This window comes from Chionomys nivalis, chromosome 15, assembly GCF_950005125.1.
Source record: "Chionomys nivalis chromosome 15, mChiNiv1.1, whole genome shotgun sequence".
In the NCBI taxonomy this organism is placed as follows: Eukaryota; Metazoa; Chordata; class Mammalia; order Rodentia; family Cricetidae; genus Chionomys; species Chionomys nivalis.
The window spans coordinates 56,473,260-56,493,386 of record NC_080100.1 but is presented as its reverse complement, the minus strand read 5'-3'; the positions used below and the strand labels follow the sequence as shown (position 1 = coordinate 56,493,386).

General features: G+C 38.0%; 1 protein-coding gene across 2 annotated transcripts in view; it reads left to right on the top strand.

The window, feature by feature from the left end:
• Positions 1–1,808: 1,808 nt before the first annotated feature.
• Positions 1,809–20,127, top strand: part of Edil3 (EGF like repeats and discoidin domains 3) — a 459,665-nt gene continuing 441,346 nt past the window's right edge. For both annotated transcript variants that reach the window (XM_057789993.1, XM_057789992.1), the window contains exon 1: positions 1,809–2,361. In XM_057789993.1, coding sequence (XP_057645976.1) covers positions 2,295–2,361 — 67 coding nt within the window. In that variant the 5' untranslated portion in view covers positions 1,809–2,294. The remainder of the gene's footprint in view (positions 2,362–20,127) is intronic.

The window sequence follows — 20,127 nt, the reverse complement described above, 5'->3', positions numbered from 1 at the left end:
AAGAGAGACACATGGATCTACTTAGAAAGGAGAAAAAGACAAGAACTCTTGAGTATAATAGAAACATGGGAGTCACGGGAGAAGGTAAAAGGAGAGGAGGAAGAAGGAAGGGGAGCAAAGAAAAATGTATAGCTCAATAAAAACAATAAAAAGGGATGTGTTTAGTAGTCTACATTTTGCAGAAAAACATTAAAATCTTGACATGCTTCTTAGTATCATATCATAGATTATTTGAAAAGTAGAAATGGTAAAGGAATAAGAAAAAAAAACACAATTTTTACCCTATTGCCTCTCATTGGTTATTTTATGCAGAGTGGGTTCAGGCTCTGTAGTTTAGAATTTGCCTTATATTTTAGAAGTAATCCTTTAAAAGTGACGTGTCATTTCACAAGTTGGAGAGGTCTTTTGTAAAGCACGTGTCACAGCATGAGTGCACTTTCAGACTTAATTTATAGTCAGGGGCAAAGAAGTAGAGTTGTAATTGAGAAGAATGAGTTTGCAACTCTGAACAATACTGTTCCAACAGGGACTGGTTTAAGCGTGAAAGTACACAGTCAATAAGTGCATCTTCTTCCCCTTGGCAAGATAACTATTTAAACATGTGTTACCTTCCTTACAAACACAACAGGAGAATCATGGTTTTTGTGGTTGATGTTTGGCTATGATACAATGATCCCTCCCTAACAGTCATTTGGTGTTATTTTTCAATTGTTTTTCATAGCTTCCATCCTTGATTTCACTTCAAGCACCAGAAAGATGGTAGACGTTGAGGTTCCTAGGACTTGAGGAAGAAAATGAACAGGAGGTCTCATGGTTGTTCCCTTTCAGCGTCTAATCCTGTAGACTGAATGCTTTCTTCAGTTGCTCTGTGCATGTGTTTCGGTCCTCCCATCTCCCTCCCTAACAGTAATTGGGGAGGGAGGGCACAGAATCCTGTTTCATTTTGGTGCTTGGTACTGCAAGAATTGAATCAACAGTAAGCAATCATTCTAACCGAAAACAGAGGGAAAAAGCCCAATTGTAAGCCAGAGGCTGTATTTTTGGTTCAATCACTTTCAGTGCAAAATAAGCCCATTTATTTTAGTTTTGGTGGGGAGCAGCGAAATTTGATCCACCTGAGTGATGCATCAAGAATCTGCTCTCTCCTCTGTTTCTCGGCCATGTCCCCACACTCCTCTCGTTTTCTCATGGGAAACAGATGTCCTGCTTATAGGCCCTCCTACTTGATTTTTTTTCCCTTTTCCAGTGGGAACAGATGAGCCCACAACCTTCCTCCCCAGTCCTGAGCTTACTGATTTGCATACAGAACAACCAAGCAGCTGCCTGCCCTGCCTGATCAGGGTCTGGCTCCTTATGAGGAATCGGAACACTTCTTTCAGCAGTGCTGGATTTCACCCTGCTTGAGGCTTCAAGAGACACTTTGTGAAATCTCTTAACTTCTTTTCCTGTCAGTCCTGAAGTTCGGAGGACTCCTTTGCAGGGTTAACTATAAAACAAACCGTGGAATCAACACTTTTTATTTTTTTTGAGACATCATTTGCGTTCCCCTAACCCTAGAGTTTCCATCATGTGTGGAGAAGGCTCAAGCAATATTGGAACTTAGCAGACAGTGGCAGGTACCAGGGTGTGGCTGCCGCTGTCTCTCTTTCTCTTCCAGTAGAAGGAGCCACCTTCCAAGGAGGGGAGGGGGGCAGAGGGGGATTGAGATTGGAGCAGGCAATAAAAAGAGGGAGGGCAGGGGGGCGGACGCCAGGGGAGCCCAAAGCCAGCCTGCCAGGCTCAGTCTCACATGCGCGCCACCACTGTTTGTACACAGTGCGCTCTTGGCCTGAGGCTCGCTCCCCTCCAGCTTACGCTTCATTGTTCTCCAAGTCAGAAGCCCCGCAGCCGCGGCGACCGCGGCAGCAGCGTGAGCCGGAGTCATTGCTGGCTGCTTCGCCCGCGGTGCGCGCACCAAAGTCGGAGAACCGGGAACCCAGGGAGCCCTCGCTCCGCCCGCAGCACCTAGACCAGGACCCACCCGCAGCGCCCACTGAGCTCCAGTCGCTCTCCAGCGCATCCACCTCCGCGCACCCCAGCGCAGAAGAAGCGCGCGGGGGGGGGGGGGACGACACCCTTTCTCCCGGGGCCATCACTCTTATTCGCCCTTTCGCAAGAATTTGAGCAAGCGCTGCGGGAAGAAGACGTCCTCTTGAATCTCTGACAGGGGCGGGGTCTACTGCTGTCCTGCAGGGCCACCTCGCCTACAGTGCCCTCCACTACGACCCGGACCTTCCCGGGTCACATCAGGAATCATGAAGCGCCTGGTAGCTGTCTGGCTTCTGGTTGGACTCAGCCTCGGTGTGCCCCAGTTCGGCAAAGGTGAGGTGACTGGGAAGGGGTCACTGGATGCGGGATGGGTGGGAAGCACCTTTTGGAAATGCCGCTCAAGCGACCACAGTGGGTCTTCAGTGCGTGCTTTGAGTGGGGAGCGCCAGGGAGGAGGCGACGCACCCTGGATACCCAGAGAAAGTGCTAGCAAAGTCCGAGTAGAGTGCCCCGGGCTGAGTCTGGGAAGAGGGTGTGATCTAAAAAACAAGATTGAAGGGTGGGAGGGGGCTATTCATCCTGGGCTTCCTTTGCCACTGATTTCTCTGCAGGACCCTGGTTAGCAAGTGTGACTATTGCTGGTCGACGACAGAGAGTAGGGCTGTGATAAGACCTGGCAGGATCAAGTGTGTCAAGTGTGCGTGTCCATCATCCAGTTGGTGCTCAAACAGCTTGGATAACCGCAGGGCGGTAGTCTGGTTGCAGTGCTCTGGCGCAGGGCGGGGGCTAAGGGGGGTCTCTTAGCCTGGACCCGATACTGAGAGTTTGTGCTGGCAGTGAGATGGGGAGAGGTCTGCTCACTCACTGGCTTGCTTTCTCCCCCTTCCCGCTCCTGGGTGCGTGACATCAATTACAACAACTCAACAACTCCCCTCTCTTCTAACCCCCAGGGGGCTTGAGCATTACGGTGCACTCCCTTCTATAACTCTTGGTGACAGACAGTTGTAAGATGCCAACCAACCTTCATGTGGCCCTAGCCCCGGAGCCGAAAAGTTGTTCGGAATGGTCTGCCTATGCCTTTTATGGCTAAGCATACACGAAATTTCCTAATTCGTGTAAATAGGAACCAGCAAATAAAATAAAACAACATTTAAAAAATGCAGGACTTCAGTGAGTCTCCTGCTGAGTTGTCTCGGTGACTTTCAGGTCCTGTGAGACATTAAGCTTTTTAAAAACAAAATCTCATCAGAACCTTACCAGCAGGAACTGACTTGAAGCCAGGAACCGACAGAGAGAGGAGAGAGGGTTCCCAGATATGGGGTGTCTGTGTTCACGGAGACAGTCGGCTCTTCTGAGAGGTCCATATGTAACACTGTCCTCCACAGACAGCGTTAAGTGGAGATCTGCATACACTACAAGGGTTTAAAACGCCGTGGCTCTAGAAGTATTTGGGATAAAAAAAAATGCGTTGACTCGAATCCCTTTGAGAATAGACTAGGCATTGCATGGATATTGTACTCCACCCATGCACCACCGATGTGCTGTAGACTCTTAGGGAACTGTGCTCGAGAAATCTGTGTTGAGGGCCAAATGCCCTCAGGACTCAGGGGGTGGCTACTTCTGGTCTTTTTAGTGCCCTACAATGTGGCCCTTGCCCGCCCCCTGGGTGTAGGAGTGAGTGTGAGATCTCAATTTGCTTCTGTTTTCCAAAAAGGCCAGTTAGTTACCTCTTAGAGGCAGCCACTCCAGTGAAGGTTAGCCTATGGAAACGATTCTGGAGTAGGTGGCCAAGTCTCCAGTGGTAAGGAAAAGAAAAGGTTCCCAAAGCTGCTATTTCTCCTTTCTTTTATTTCTTGTCTGATTCCTTCTGCACTTTGATGCCTGAACTGGGAAAGCTGAAAGCACTCCCCTCTCCTGCTTCTATCCCCGCCTCCATTTCCACCCCAAACACACACACACACATACACACACACACACACAGAGGCACACACTCACAAGCACCCACACGGTGCCTCTCCTCCTATCTGACCCACATCAAAGGTGACAAGTAGGCTAGAGGACCTAATGAGTGACTGTGTTTGTCAGATGACTTCTAGTTGCTAGAGCTGTGCTGAGGTCTTGAAGATGCCCAAACCCATGGAGGGCACAGTTTAAGCCACCAGTCAAGTGGACCATGGAGGTGCTGCCCTGGCTTTCCAATTTGGTCCTCTAGACAAAGCTCCTGAAACCTATTCCCGGCATTCTTGAGCAGACTTGTCCTTCCCTTCGTAAGCCACCCTATGGGTGGAAGAGGAACACTTCTGGGAAAGAAACAATTGTTTTGCCTTAGTTCTTTCTGTTAAACTTGTCCCTCTCTGATTTTTTTTCCCCCCAGACCTCTGCAAAAGGCAGAGCTGAGCTTGCCTGATGGTTCAAACAATTAAACTTTTGGAAAACTTACTGAAGCTAGTGTTAGCACTGAATTTTACTCCTCTTTTTCTTACCCATCCCCCATCATGTATCTATAATTTATCGAACGTCTTATAGGAATTAGTGTTTCCCTTTGTGTGGATTCCAGTTTACAGGCACTCATGCCTGGAACTTGATAATGGTAGGTAACTCCTTTTATTAGTAGTCTTTAGTTTAAAATTAAACCAATGGATCAGTCAGATTGAATATTTAATTAACTCCTAAATTATTCATTATTGTGTATTGCTTTAAAAAAATCCAATAACATGCATACAGTTGCAGCAGGCACGTGACATCTTATGCAATCTGTTCCTGTGCCTGCAGTTTGTGCCTGGAGTATTTAAGCAAGCGGCACAATCTAAAAATTGTTAGATATGCCCTAAATGCTATGAATCATTTGTATTTGCATTTCCATCTTTTAATCAATGGTGATCTTAGTTAATTCTACATAAGAAGAAATTAATACCTGAAGAATCTCACTCCCGATGATACTAGGCTTCTCTGATTAGCATAGTGACGTTTAAGCTGAAATAACAGGTTTCTGTGGGGATTTTATTATTGCACTTTGGGTCTTCATCACCTAATTTGCATGGTCATTAACTTTATACTTTAAGAAATAAGTGCTCGTATCATATTCAAGGTGAAACATTTTAAATTAATTTTAAAATATTCTAACGAAGGTAACAGTTAAGTGAGAATACTCTGCTGTGGCAGTTTGAAACCAACGTCTGGGCTGTGCCAGGTAATGCCATGATATAATAAAGCCTCACCTTTGGTGCTAAGAAAGTTCTTTATTTCTTAAATGTTTCCTTACATTTCAAATCTATTTTGTCTAGAAATTTTAATGATTTGGGAAAAATATGTACAATAAAAATGGGGAAGTGAAATGAAATAGTTTGTTCTTCCTTCCTCTATCTTAAAGTTACAAAGATTTCCCCCAATAAGCAGATATAGTGCTTTTCTGAACACTTCCTTAAATTAAAATGCTCATATTTTGATTAACTATCTTAAGATGAATGTCTATATAACATTAGAATCTAGTGGATTCAATGACTATTTTAATAAAGTTAACCGATCTCTCTAGGTTATGATTTTTTTACTAATCATTAAAATCTAGTAATATACAAGATTAAAATATACCTGATTATAGTAAAAGAACATGGCTACTAAACACCACCACGAAGCATGCTTAATGGGTTTTTGTGCCTAAATTACTCCAAACTCTTACTTCCTCGCCAGTTATTATGATAACATTGTTAATTGGGTAATTTATTTTTGAGATGTTTCAGCTTTTAAATGGGTGCTAATAATAGTATTAACTGTATATGCAATCACTCGTGTACACTCTGTAGGGCTTCGGAGAGTATTCTAAACCATAAGAAAGTGGTGCTGGTATTGTTTACTGCACACACTTGCAGGTGCTATGGCTTTGAGTGTGATTTATGGTATAACAGTTTTATCATATCCTTGCCAACATAGACTTCTGAGCTCAGTTCAAATCAGGAATTAATTGTGAGTGGGGGGTTTTATGGGCAGATTTGAAAGGAGGAAAGGGAATGGGAAGGACGTGGTTACAACTTTCAAAAGCATAATCTCATCTCAAAAGCAAAAATAAATAAATTGGGTAAAATGTGAAAAATAGGTAACATTGCAGGTATATAATTTGTACTAAAATCTTCTATCATAGCTATCAATTTGCTCTTTTTCTTAGCTAACTAGTTGGAAATTTGGCACATTTCTTTAAAGCTATAAAAGAAGCCATGCTATTATTATTATTGAGATTTTAGCTGTGATTTTAGGTAGAAGACCAGCATATTTCTTCCTGTCTTGTGCCTTTTCACAGTCTGTGCAATGACATGAATACCTCCCTAATAAAAGTAAATGCATTTCTGAACAAATTCAAAGGAAGGCCATTGTGAAGTGGGGGTAAGAATTAAAAGGTTTTGTGTAGTTACTATGGATGCTAAAAATCACCACTTAATTGTTTCTTAATATATGCATAAAAACCGTTGGTTCCATAGTTGTGGAAGGGAAAAAAATTGAAATCCACTGTGCCCTCACCAGCAGGTGTCAGAATAATCAATGCAAATATTTTTAAAGATCTTTGAAAGAAGCAAAAGAGGTAAATAAAAAATATTAGTCTGCAAATCTACATAAAATACGTTATACTGTCTAGGAAACAAATGATATTTCTCATCAGTCCTTGAGAAAGACAGAAAGAGTGAATTGTCAGGACTGATACCATTACCTATAGAATTTTAACTTAGAGACACAGGTGCCACAAACAAAAATCATACACTTTGGGGAACCCATTACTTTCCCAAGGTGTTTGTTAGTGCCTTCCTAGGAAACAGACATAGAATGTGGATGGACTTGTGGCCAAACAATTACTCCTGGAATTTCTAGCATAATTTCTAAGTTTCTTCTCCATGCCTACTCTAAGTTTCATATGTATACGTCCTGTTCTGCTATACCGATTTACATATATTTACACATTCATCCATCTTTGTACACATCTGTGATGTGGAAAATCCCGAGTGCCTATCCCTTTTTCTACAGTGATGCCTTTGCAGAGCTTGCAATTCTTTAACTACTATAAATAATATGGCCAAAGGGGACTAAATACAGGTAGATTAGTCATTGTCTTTATACCTTTCAGGCAGTTATTAATACATATAATATGGCTATTATATAGCAATGTCTATAAGATACTCAAAATTATTTTTAATTTATATTTATCAAACTTTTGTCTATTTTCATCTGTTGATATATCCTTTAAATCTGTATTATATATTTACCATTATATTATTGCTATTAGTTATGTCAAAAATTTTGTGGCCATTAACATACCTGATCTATTTTTAGTGGCATTATTTCTGTGCTAACATTTCCTAAAGTCAGAAAGAATATGCTAAATTCTGTCCCTCCCATTTTACTTATTTCTTCTCCCTCCCACTACTTTGGTGGGTTGTAACTAGGAAACAACTTTCAAGACAAAATCAGTTTGACCTTTCTTCATCATTATTAAAAGACTGTACAGTTACAAAACACTATGATTTTGTCATTTTTATTTTTGGAAGAAGACAAATGAAAATGAGAGCACAGTGCCCTTTTTCTCAATCCCTGAGATTTAGAGAACAGTGACTATCAATTGGTATCTGAATTGAAGAACAACCCAAGGGTTTTATTGCTCACTTTGATCACAAAGTCTTACCTAAAACTATCAACTGGGCAGTTAAACATGTGTGGCCAACAGTGCAGAAGTCACTTGCTCACAGCTCCATCCATGGATCACATAGTTGAAAACGTAGAGGAAAGAATGAGAAACTCTTGACCACATAGCATAGAATTCGCATTTGGGATTTAGTTTAGATATTCTATTTTTAAACTATGTTTACCTTGACTTTGAAACTCCCTGACTAACTTTTCTGTAACCATTTGTGGGTGTAAAAGCATTGAAGTATTTACACACACACACACATATGATAAAATATTTTTCTGCAATATGTTTAAGAAATTTGATTTATTGTGAAGGAGTTAAACATCTGAGAAATGTACTCGCTAGGTAACTTATTTTCTCACTATTCTATAGAAAACGGGTTTTTTTTTTTGTAAAATTTTACCTAGAATAATCAAATGAAGTAGATAAAAAACAATTTTGCTTTACAGAAAAATAGTCAGTTTCAGAATTCAGATAAGGTGACTTAAAGTTATTGGGCTACATTTCTGAAGACAGTGTACTACTGCAATCCGTTTAAACATGTGCTGATACAGAGGTAGTGACAGTGTTGGTTGTCCAACAAGGATGCCTGTGCGTCAGTGAACACAGAGATTTAACTAGGAGAGTGTCAGTGAAGGCTTTGACACACTACAACATTTCAGGATGAGATTGTTACTATACTAACAGACACAATTCCTCTACTCCTTCTGCTCTCTGAGACAGTTCTGTATCCAAGTGACTGATCACTTATTTATTCATAAGTAGGAAGGCACTGGTTTCCTCTCTTGTTACATGAGATGGGCTTAGGTTGGAGGCAATCTTTAAATGGGATTAGGTTTCTGTACAGTCCTGAAGGTTTCTGCTTCGTATTTGACAAAGTGGTTTATTTTTAGAATGAAAAAATAATCCCTTAAATCCCTTCCTCCACTGAGCTCACGATGACTGTTTAGATTTTGCTCATACTGGAGATTATGAGGTCAGCCATAGTAAAATGGTTTCCTGACATTTGAGCAAGAAAATCTAAAATAGTCAAGTGGAAATATTAAATTGAAGAATATTTTTTAAAACAAGTGGATCAATTCCCTTTGTTATAATAGTAATGTTTCTGATTTGAGTATGTCTGTAAATCATAAATATGTGTTAATCTTTTGCCAACATATATGTTTCTCCAATTGTAATCACATTATTTTTCATATATTTACACACGTGTGTGTGTGTATGTGTATAATCTTGGAATGTTTTATAAGAAACAAAAGCAGCTCACCATTCAGATGCTTTAATATTTTTATTCCAAATTCTCATTTATTGATACGATACTCTCTTCACCTTATTGAATTACCATAGTATAGGTGAAACAACCAATCAGCAGTTAACAAAACATCAAAATGTGTTTTTAATGTTTCTTATATTGCATGGATATATCACCCACAACCATATACACTCACTGTATTTAGAAAGTAAGTACACATTTGGATTATTATTATTATTATTTTAAATTCATATATTTTTATTTTATGTTCATGTATATATTTTCTTCACGTGTGTTTGTGAATTATGTGTGTGTTTGGAGACCACAGCAGCCAAGAGTGGTTGTCAGTTCCCCTAGGACTGGCTTACAGTGAGCTACCACATGGATTCTAGGAACTAACCTGAATCTTAGCAATGAGAGCTCAGGCTCTTACCTGCCAAGGCATCTCTCCAGCCTTGTAAGTGCACATTTTGAATAGCACTCTACACAAACACACACACACACACACACGTCAAAGACAGTTTCTGAAAATCTAAAAGTGCATGTTCCTCATTGTTTGTAACCATTTCTTACAATCTGTGTTTAGAATGAATCTCCTTTAAAGTACTTTTTAACTCTTCCGGAAGAGATCACTGATTTATAAAGAATGCTGTTAATAACAGACAGGATATAAGGGGCTTTTATGCTTGTTATGTCTTCAATTCAGAGAAATGTGACTACAAAACAAAAGATTCCTTTATTAGACTCACGTTCTGGTTCTCTTTGTATCTGCAATTTTCCAAAAAAGCTAAAATTTTTCAGTCATAATCCTATTTTTTATTCTTCTGTCTTTTTATATGAAGACTGCCACCATGACAACATGAGCATCGTTGTAATCAAGTCAACAAGAGTCTTTTACTGAGGGAGGTTTGTGAAGTAGGGTAAATAAGTCTAAGAGATGCATCCTACACATTGCACTGTTAGAGATACCAGTTATGATTCTCCTAACTCAACCAGGCAAGCACGACTTATTTGACAAATGAATAATAAAATAAATATAAAGATAACTTTCATGATCACATAGGACTAAGTCATCTGTAAATTAGGAAGTAAAGTACAACATGAAGAAAGTGGAACAAATAATATATCCGGGCATGAGAAAGGAATGAACATAGGTATGGACACAAAGTATGGAAAAGGATATAAAGATTTTTTTTATATATTTCCAATTCTGCCACAGATATTTTTATTGATAGTGGCCAGTTGAATAAAATATACTTAATATTGTAAATCTAAAATTTCAATGTAAAGCTTCATAGCTTCCATTTTGATGGCAATTATAGTTATATATACAGTCATTAAGTTATAGAGAATTTGGGACTGGTTTATTTGGGTGTTCGATGTTTTATTTCCTTGCAATTGTCTTATAATAAAGTTTATTTGAAAACTTCAAAAATGTTCTAGATCAAATCTACACTGTTCCCTGTAACTACCAAATGACCTTGTATGGCAATAAGTTATACACTGCATATCATATAGATATATTCTAATTCTATTATTTAATAAACACATATATCCTATCCAACAACCAGTCAATATATAATTATTTTAGAAAATAAAATTTATACTTGAGGAATTATTTAAAATATTAAATAATTTTAAAAGAGAAATTTAATAAATTAAAAATTTTTAAAAAGTGTCACAAAGCCTTCCCCTTTTGTAGAAACGAACGAAATTTCTCTTTAGACAAAACGAGTTAATAATGTGTCCTTTAGTGCACATTGCTATTAATGGTACTGAGGATGGCAGCAGAAAAGCAACCCTTGGGAAATGGTTCGCAACACAGAGTTTTGGCCAAATCTTGCCATTCAGTTTAATCCTAGCATGATTTTTATGATTGAATTCTAGAATTCTGCCAATCCTATGTTTGAATTCAGTGTTATTGAATACAATGTATGGTGATTTAATTATTCTGGGAATTTCAATTACATAACACGGTGCAAAGTGATTCTGAAAGACAACACAGTTTTTATTTTTGTCGCTTTAATGAAAGTTTTTATCCTACCATAAACATGTGTGACAAATCTATATCTAAAGCACTCTCATTTAATTTTGTTTCTATATAACCCAATAAAAAAACCCAAATGACCAAGTATTGTGGTACATCCTGTAGTCCATACAATGAGGAGGAAGCAGGAATATCACAAATTCAAGGTTACACAGTGTGATGCTGTCTTTTATAACTAGAGCTGAAAGATTCTCGTTAGCTAAGAGCATTTACCCCCAAAGACAAAAACTTCCCTCACTCATTTGCTGGCTCATACAATCTGTCTGTAACTCCAGTTCCAGGGATCCAACACCATCTTAAGGTTTTTCCAGACAACACCTGGACATAATTTACTTTATTTGTTTATTAAAAACAACAACAACAAAATAATCTAAAGCCTAAGGAAGATTAGAAGCATGCCAAGACTCTGAGTTTTTTCCCCAGCATTATAAAAACAATTCAAAGAGAACTTGAGATCTAATAGCTCCAATGACCTGCCCTTCACAGAACAGGGGGAGCTTGTGATTGACTCCAGTTGTCCACAACTGTCACACATCTGTACATAGGAGTTCTGCTTTGTCCTCAGTTTTCAGAATGAGAAGATAAGATGTTGGCTGATGTTCCTTTTCCAAAAGTATTCCAAGTGCTTGCAATAGCTCTTACTACCTTCGTATTGCTCTGTCACCCATCCCATCATACCATATCACCAAATGAGATGCCGTCTGTTCATGCCTACCTCTGATGGTTGCCATCTCTGTGATTTAGATAATGTCTAGAAACATCCGTCAGTAGAATTTTTGATAAACTGAAATCACTCAGCTGCAAGTGTTTTGCATTTCTCATCCTTCCGTGCCTCAATTTCTGCCTATCATTTTCCACGTTCTGTACTTCCATTTGTGGTCACCACAGTAAGTTTTTCTCCTATTGCTCTTCTTTCTCTACCTGGTCTCTGCATTTAATCATCTTGGGGAAAAAAATCACTCATGAAGAATTTCTCCATTGATTTAGTTGCCTGGATGATTTCACTACTTTTGCCATCATCAAACATATAAATAAAGTCATTTCCAAAGTTCTGTTCCTGTCCACCGCCAATTGGTGCTAATATATTTTCATCCCTGGTGCTTTGGCTGACTTTGGGGAACTGATTCCTCATGCTGGATTGCCTTGCCAAGTCAGAATACAGGGATAGGTGCTTGATCTTAAGGCAGGTTGATATGCCACACTTTGCAGATGCCCATGTGAGCCTTCCTCTTTCTGAGAGAATATGGAGGAGGAGGAGTTGAGCGGAGTCATGGGAGGAGAGAAGGGAGGGGAGGCTGTGGCCAGGATGTAAGTAAATCAATAAATATATTTTTAAAAGACAGAGAGAAAAGAGAGACTGTAAGATGCACATTCCATAAGTCCAAGTTTGGCTAAGGTTTAATGGGGCTCTGGAGAGAAATGAAGCAGAAAAGAAGAGGCAGATTAACTAAGAATATAGAGTCAATGTACGGAATGCAATATGAGTGTAATTTTGCCAATTACAAATTTTGGAGCACAACCAGGGGAGTAACTAGAAGGAAGACTGAAGACAAAATGGAAGAAAAAGTCTCAAGACAGCAAGTCAATTATTTGAAAAGTCATGTATATAAGGGTGATACAAACAAAATATATGTGTGATGAGAAATGGTGAGAAGGATGAGAAAAGAGGGGAACTAAGGAATGAGGGGATGTGGTAACCATCAGGAAGACATAAAGTAGACATAGCAGGAAGTAAAGATGAATGCCATGAGTTCCAACTCACGGACTTTTAGCAAGGAAGGGAACAGAACAGTCTGGAAAAGACACTGCGCTTTTTCAAATCTGAATGTTTGTATAAGAAGCAATGTTATGCAGTTAGAGGCTGGAAAAGTAAATAGTGAGTCAAAAGGGAGTTGATTTATTAGACTGGTCCAGGTATTTCTCCTTCCCACAATCCTTAGCCTACAGATTTGCCACATTAAACTTACAGTAGTGGAATTATCTCATAAATAGAGAGGCTTTATGTGTTTATACAAAGCAACTTTTCTCAAACTCTCAAGAAATCTAAAGGTTTATATACTTGGAAAGGTAAGACCGTACACTGACATCATGGCGTCAAGTATAGGCCTGATAAATTTATATTCAGGAATCATTTCACTGGAGCATAATTAAAGAAATACCTCAAATCCACAGAAGTGTTTCTTCTAAATTTAGTGCTCAGCTGGGGGCATAAAGAGAGTTCTGCAGTTGTTCCCTGACCCACTTTCGATCCTTAGGACTAGTTTCTGTGTATTTTGAGGTCAATATTTAGTGGTTACAGGAAATGTCATATCAGATTGGTGGCCCTAATTCTTAGTCATTTTTAGATGATTTGTCTAAATTATTCTTACAGAAAAGAATTAATGTAATTTCCACCCTTTTAATGAATTTCCTTAATATACAGAAAGATTCTTTGATCCTTAAATTTACCTGCTTCAAATATTCATAAATAATAATGTTTCTCCCTTATTATCCGGATGCTGGAATGGGACATATTTTCCCTCCTTACGTGATCCTTGCCAGCCATTGTTTTCATCATTTTAGTGGTTTGGTTGGAAATCAATCCTACTAGCCTACTTATTTATACACAAGATTGCCAGTTTCAACAGAAAATTCCAGCAATGTGCTTACTTAAAACATTGCAATAGACACTTATCTTCATTTTTAAAATTTTGAAACTAACAGTTAATTTTTAATATGTTGTTTGCTATATGTTTACTTGGCTTTTCTTGGAGGTGATCGCTTTCTATATAATACACAGGTAAGCCACAAGTCCTTTCTTACAATTGTATCTTATACACTTGCTTTCACTGCAATTTTACGTAAAGGATTCTTCTTTGTATTTGGTGTATTTTATTATTCTTTTGTGATATGTGCTCTCCTGCCATGAATGTTGGAATTAGATTCTTTACCTGAAGATGTCAACATGCTATATGTTGCTTCTTCATGCATGTAAACAGTAATACAATGCTCAGATACCTACTGTTAACTTTTAACTTTATATTTTTTTCTTTTGAAGCCTTTCATTATTATCATAAAACCATCACTCACCTCTATTTATATGTATAATTTTATCTACTTCTATATCTATTTCTGGATGTCACGTATTTTCTGCCATATTTATTTCACAGAACATTATTCAACTGAAATTGCAGTCTCAGAGAAATACTAATAAATTGTCTCCCTAAAGTTTACATTGTCACCCAGATAACACAGACAGACAGAAAGACACACACATACACATGTACATGCATACACACATCCATACACACACATGCATACGCATAATATATTCACACCTCATACTCCAGAAATATGTTCAAGTACTCTATACTTTAAATTTGTTATCTAATCACCTTGAATTCCCTTAATGTATCTGTATTGTTGTCTGTAAGTTTGAAGAGGGCAGAATAAACACCTTTTTGTTACTTAAAATATGTATATCCCTAATCCCATGTTTTAGTAGTAAACATTAAGTTAATATTTGCTAACTTCCCCATACATGGTCTAGTTTTCATGTAAGTTTCTAATTTTTGGACATTTTTAAAAAGAAGATTAATGTTCAGTTGTTATCTAACTGAACAAATAGCTGGAATTGTATATGGATAAAAGGAAAATTTCAAATGTAATCACACAACAAAGAGTTAATAAAAGTATATGTCACAAAACGAAAATCTTTGGGGGCATTTTTAATTGTGAGGAAGAGGCTACAGGCAGTCATTTTAACTGCTGGATAATCGATATCTTAAATTCTACCAGAAATAACTTTCCTACATCTATCGCTTCTGTTCCTCCTCCCACGATGTCCTTGTGCGTGCTGAACCCTAAAGTTCCTGGCAGAAAACTAAAGATAGCACCTGGCAGCTTTGTCTGCCTAGGATCTCAAAGCTCTGGAAAAAGCTCTGTTTATAATTGTGTGTGTGATGGCAAGCTGGATGTCACTTCAAAGTGTTGTGTACTCCCTCAGGCCATCACAGTTCAGCTGTCCTTAAATGTTCCTGTGGTTCTCAAACTATATATGTCCTTGTAACTCCGGTAGTTATGGGATTTCCACTCTCAACTTGAAAGTGTAAAAGGAAATTACTTTCTAGAAAGGTTTATACAGAGTAAAAATGGTAAAAGTATATAATGTTTGCTTGTTCGTGTGGCAAGAAATTAACTTGGAAGGTTTTTATGCTTTTAATTCAGGTAAGAGAATTAATTTCTTACTCTTATTTAAAATACATTTAAAGTTTTCTTACTTTTGAATGCATAGCAATTTTATGGTCATTGCAATAAAACTACTTAATGGTGGCATTAAGCATTATGTAGAGATCTTTTAAAATAAATATTTCCACATATTATGATTGACACGGAAGTAGGACATACCACATAGATTTTTGTTTCTATTTTATGTTGATAAAATGCACATTGCCTAAAATTTTCTCTTAATGTATGTTAGGTCTACTGTTAGAACTCAATCTGCAGTGCCATCTTCATCTTGTAAAGGTAAAATCATATACAAATAAAATAATGCCTCTTGGTCTTCCTCACTCTCTTGTGACATTATCAAGTCAATCATAGTTTCTATTTTATGTCACCAGCTCTAATTTTTTATTGAAAATAATTTTGCAAACAATCTTATCTGATCATAGTTCCCTTCCCTCATCTGCCCCCATATCCTCACAACTTTCACACACATTCAACTTCACGCCTTCATTATCTTTCTCCTTCTTTTAGAAAATAGGCATTAAAATTTAAGCAAAACAGAATATATAAATAAACATAAAATAAGAAAACAAGAAAATTATGTAAACACACATACAGAGAACATAAAATCAAAAAACAGAAGCCATAATATTTTTTAAAAAGTAAGGCAAAAAACAAAACAACAAAAATAACAAACCAATTACCTAAGAGAAATAAGCAAAAATAACAAACCAAACAACCAAAAAACAAGGAAGGAGGGAGGGAAAATAGAGGGAGGAAGGAAAGGAGAGAGAGGGGGAGAAAGGGAAGGAAGGAGAGAGTGAGTGGGGAGGAAGGGACGGAAGGAGAGAGAGGGAGAAAGGGAGGGTAGGAGAGAGTGAGTGGCAAGGGAGGGAGAGAGTGAGTGGAAAGGGAGGGAGGGAGGGGGGAGGGAGGGAGAGAGGGAGAGAGGGAGGAACCTGAGGGAGGAAGAAAGGAAGGGAGGGAAGGAGGGAGGGAGGGAGGGAGGGAGGGAGGAAGGAAGGAAGGAAGGAAGGAAGGAAGGAAGGAAGGAAGGAAGGAAGGAAGGAAGGAAGGAAGGAAGGCAACTGAGTTCATTTTCTGCTTACCATCTACTACTGTTGGGCATGCACCTGTCCTTAACCATTATTTGTATTCCTAATGAGACTCCTTTGGTGAAAATTAGGGTTTTTGTTGTTAATGCTTAACACTTGGAGAGCACTTCTCGGTTAGGGATGAGGGCTGTAGGTTGTCTCCACTTCCTCTTTCAGCACTGAGACCCCATCTGACTTAAACCTGTGCAGACCCTTTGCATGTGTCCACAGCCTCTGTGAATTCACATGTAGTCAGTCCTGCTGTGTCTGGAAGACACTGTTTCCTTGCTATATATATATATATATATATATATATATATATATATATATATATATATATATCATGCCCCTTGGCTCTTGTAATCTTTCTGCCTACTCTTCTAAAGATTTCCCTGCATCCTATAGGAAGGGGGTTGATGGAGACATCTCATTTAAGGCAGAGTGTTCCAAGGTCCTCTTTACTAATGTTCATCTTCCACATGAGGAAATCAGTGATGTTGGTTGAGTGAGACACTGATCTGATTTTCAGCCTGGTGTGGCCAATAGGTTCCCAAGAAGAAAGTGTTTCTAGATAGGCAGCTGACACAAAGACGTGGAATAAGTCAAAGAAGGGGTGGGGTCTGTATGTGTTCATAGGAAAGAGGAAGACTGAATCTGCTGCAATTGGGGGAGTCCTTACGATGGGCCTTAGGGAGACCCAACCATACTTTCTACATCAATGATTTTTACTATTCTTAAGTGGTTCACATAAGTGAAATCATATCGCACAGAATTTGTATTTTGTCACAACTTATTCACTTAGTGTAATGTTAATAATTCACATCCATGCTGTCTATAAGCTCAAATTACACTTATAAGACAGTATAAAGTTCTAATATATACTCATTCCTAGCCACTATTTCTCGCTTGGACACTTGGGATACTTCTCATTTTTGCTATTGTTAAATGATTTTTTTCCCTCTAGTGGAATTATTGCATTCTATGTTAATACTATTTTTTGATTTATGAAGAATTAACTTAGAGGTTTCCATAGAGTTTCAGCAATTTTTTTATTCACAGACAGTATGCTTGTATTTTAATACTCCCACATCTTTCATATAATTTATTTTGAATTATGACAGTAGACATCTTAATGTTGTGGTAGCATTCTATTTTATTTATTTTTTGTGAATTTTGTATGCAAGTGCTCTGATCACATCATTTGCAAACACTCTCTTCCACGAGCTCCCGTGTGTCACCATCCTCTGTTAAATCCATGATGTCTTCTGGAAAAAATTATTTATTATTATATATTTTATTACTTATTGCTTATAAAGCTATATATTATTTACATATATTGTAAGAGCCTTGGTCTTCTGGCTGTTACAGTATTTCTAACTCTTCTTCCTTCATATTCCCCTCAGTGTTGTTGTAGATGGACCAACTGGGGTTATGTATACCAAATGATAATGCTTTCCACAGAAGCCGGAGACTATCCAACAAATACCCAGTGCCCCAATGCCAAGCAAGTAAATCCTTCCATCCAGTTGTTTATTCAAGACATGACCCTCCAAAAAAAAAATGTCAGTGTACCCTACTGCCAGTGCCCTTGCTTTACTCCTAGAAGCGACGACAAATCCATATAAGAATTTCCAGTTCCGTCCATTTGCCTCTAACTTCATGACTTTATTTTTTGCACCTATGGAGAATCCCTATCTGTTTATGCACCAAGTTTCAGTTATCCACTCTTCATTTGGTATCTAGTTATTGAGAACAGACTGGCACTGAAGATGGCTGAGAAGATCTTTGTAGTAGGATAGGACTGAGTCCTTTAGTATATGCCAAGAAGTGCTGCAGTGATGCAAAATAGTAGATCTATTTTTACTTTAGTGCAATTTCCTACACTGATTTTCATAGATGCTGCACCAGTATTAGATAAAGCTTACCACCCAACATGCATTTTTCACCAACTCTAGATCTCTGTAGCAGCTTTCATCTGCTGCAAAACAAAACTTTAACAAAATAAAACTTTCTTGATGAGGGCTGGAGCTGATGTTAAGTGTGAGTAAGTACTTAGGAAACAGGAAGAAGCTAGCACAGTGATTCTTTGCCTAGGTTTACAGTGGAAAGCCTTGATTCTATTCTATTGGACGGGTCCTACATCCAATTAGAAGGTTGTTGATTGCTCTCAAGCTTAAAGAATCACTATTTCACAATTGGGGATATCTTACTAGGGGGTTATTCATAGGTTTTATAGCTTAGTAGGATTAACGATGACTTTTCTCTCATGGTAGCTTGTACAGCACCTTTAGATTCTATGAAGATAGACTTTGGGGAGGAAACTACCAGGACAATACTCAGCCTACTCTTTCATTATCTTTTTCTTTGTGTGTGGTTCTTCACCCAGCAAGACAAACACTAATGTTCTCTCTTATTTGAGGGTCCTAGCTCTGAATGTTTACATTTGAGTAAGTAATCTGGAGTAATTTCAGAAGCCAATAAAATAAATAAGGAGGGTTAAAATGGAGCTCTAGAGAGAGGGATGGGAGGACACAGGCGCCATGAATAGGGAAGATGATGAATGTAGTGAAAGGTTTAGCTGGGAGGAAAGGGGAAGGTAATTCAAAGAGAGGTGCAGAAGGAAAGATAAATAGCCTCAAGTATCATTGTTATATATCACATATATGGAAACCTATTATTTTATAAGCTTACCCAACATATACCATATACATATGTATTGTACAGACACTCTCACTTGTGTGTGTGTTTCCATGTGTGTGTGCGCACACAAATGGTCTCATCTTAATATTCTCTGTAGCATTAATGACATTGAATATCTTTCTATGTATCTATTAGCCTTTTGTATATATAGTCTGCTGACACCATTTAAGTTCATGCCCATAGTTGGCAATATTTGCATTGTGTCACTGGGTTTTAGGAGTTGTCTATAATTTCTTATCTATGGTACAGTACATTTCTAAAATCTTTCTGTATGTTGCCTTTTGCTCTATGAATAGCACATTTTAATGCACATTAAAACCATCACATGCCAAATTTCTCTCCTCTTACCTCTTCTTTTGGAATATACACATCAATCACTGAAAAACTCAAGATTGTAATAAAACTAGATCTTTAATCCCTAAAATTGATGAAATGTACATAATTATATCTTCTTAAATGCATTTAACATTTAAAAATCATGTAATGTACAAACGGTTTGAATTTATTTGTCTCCTCAAACAGGAGACATTTAAAATCATTTCTTCTACTGTTTTTGGAGTCTCTAATATATTACCATCATCTGCCCTTGCTCCTCCATACAAGAGAACAGAAGACTTGATTGGTCTGTCTCACAGTTGTATGGTTCCTACTGGTGACACTTATTATTTTACTTTTCTTTTGGTCTAGCCATTCTCTGCTAACCACCCTTCTGCTCTCAATGTTAATGACATACGTGTTTCGCTCTGAACATGAGCTAAGTAATTCACAGCCATTGTTTTCTTGCCCTGACTTATTTAAGTTAATGGGATGATCTCCAGATTCATCTATCTTATCACAAATGTCAGAATTTCATTCTCTTTTATGACTAACTTGTATTCCATTTCATTTTCATTATCTATTCATTGTCTTACAAACACTAAGCTTGGCTCCATTTTATCGCTTCATGATTCTGGTTAACGTGTTACAAGAAGCATGAAGGGGAAATTCCTTCCACATATTATTTGGTTTCCAATAGTGTGACTCTTAGTTTTGTGGTGTTTTTAAGTGTATGTTTTTAAAAGAAACTTCATTTTTTCTGTAATGGCTGTGCTACTTACCATTTCCAGCAACCATTGTGTAGGAATGTACTTTTCTC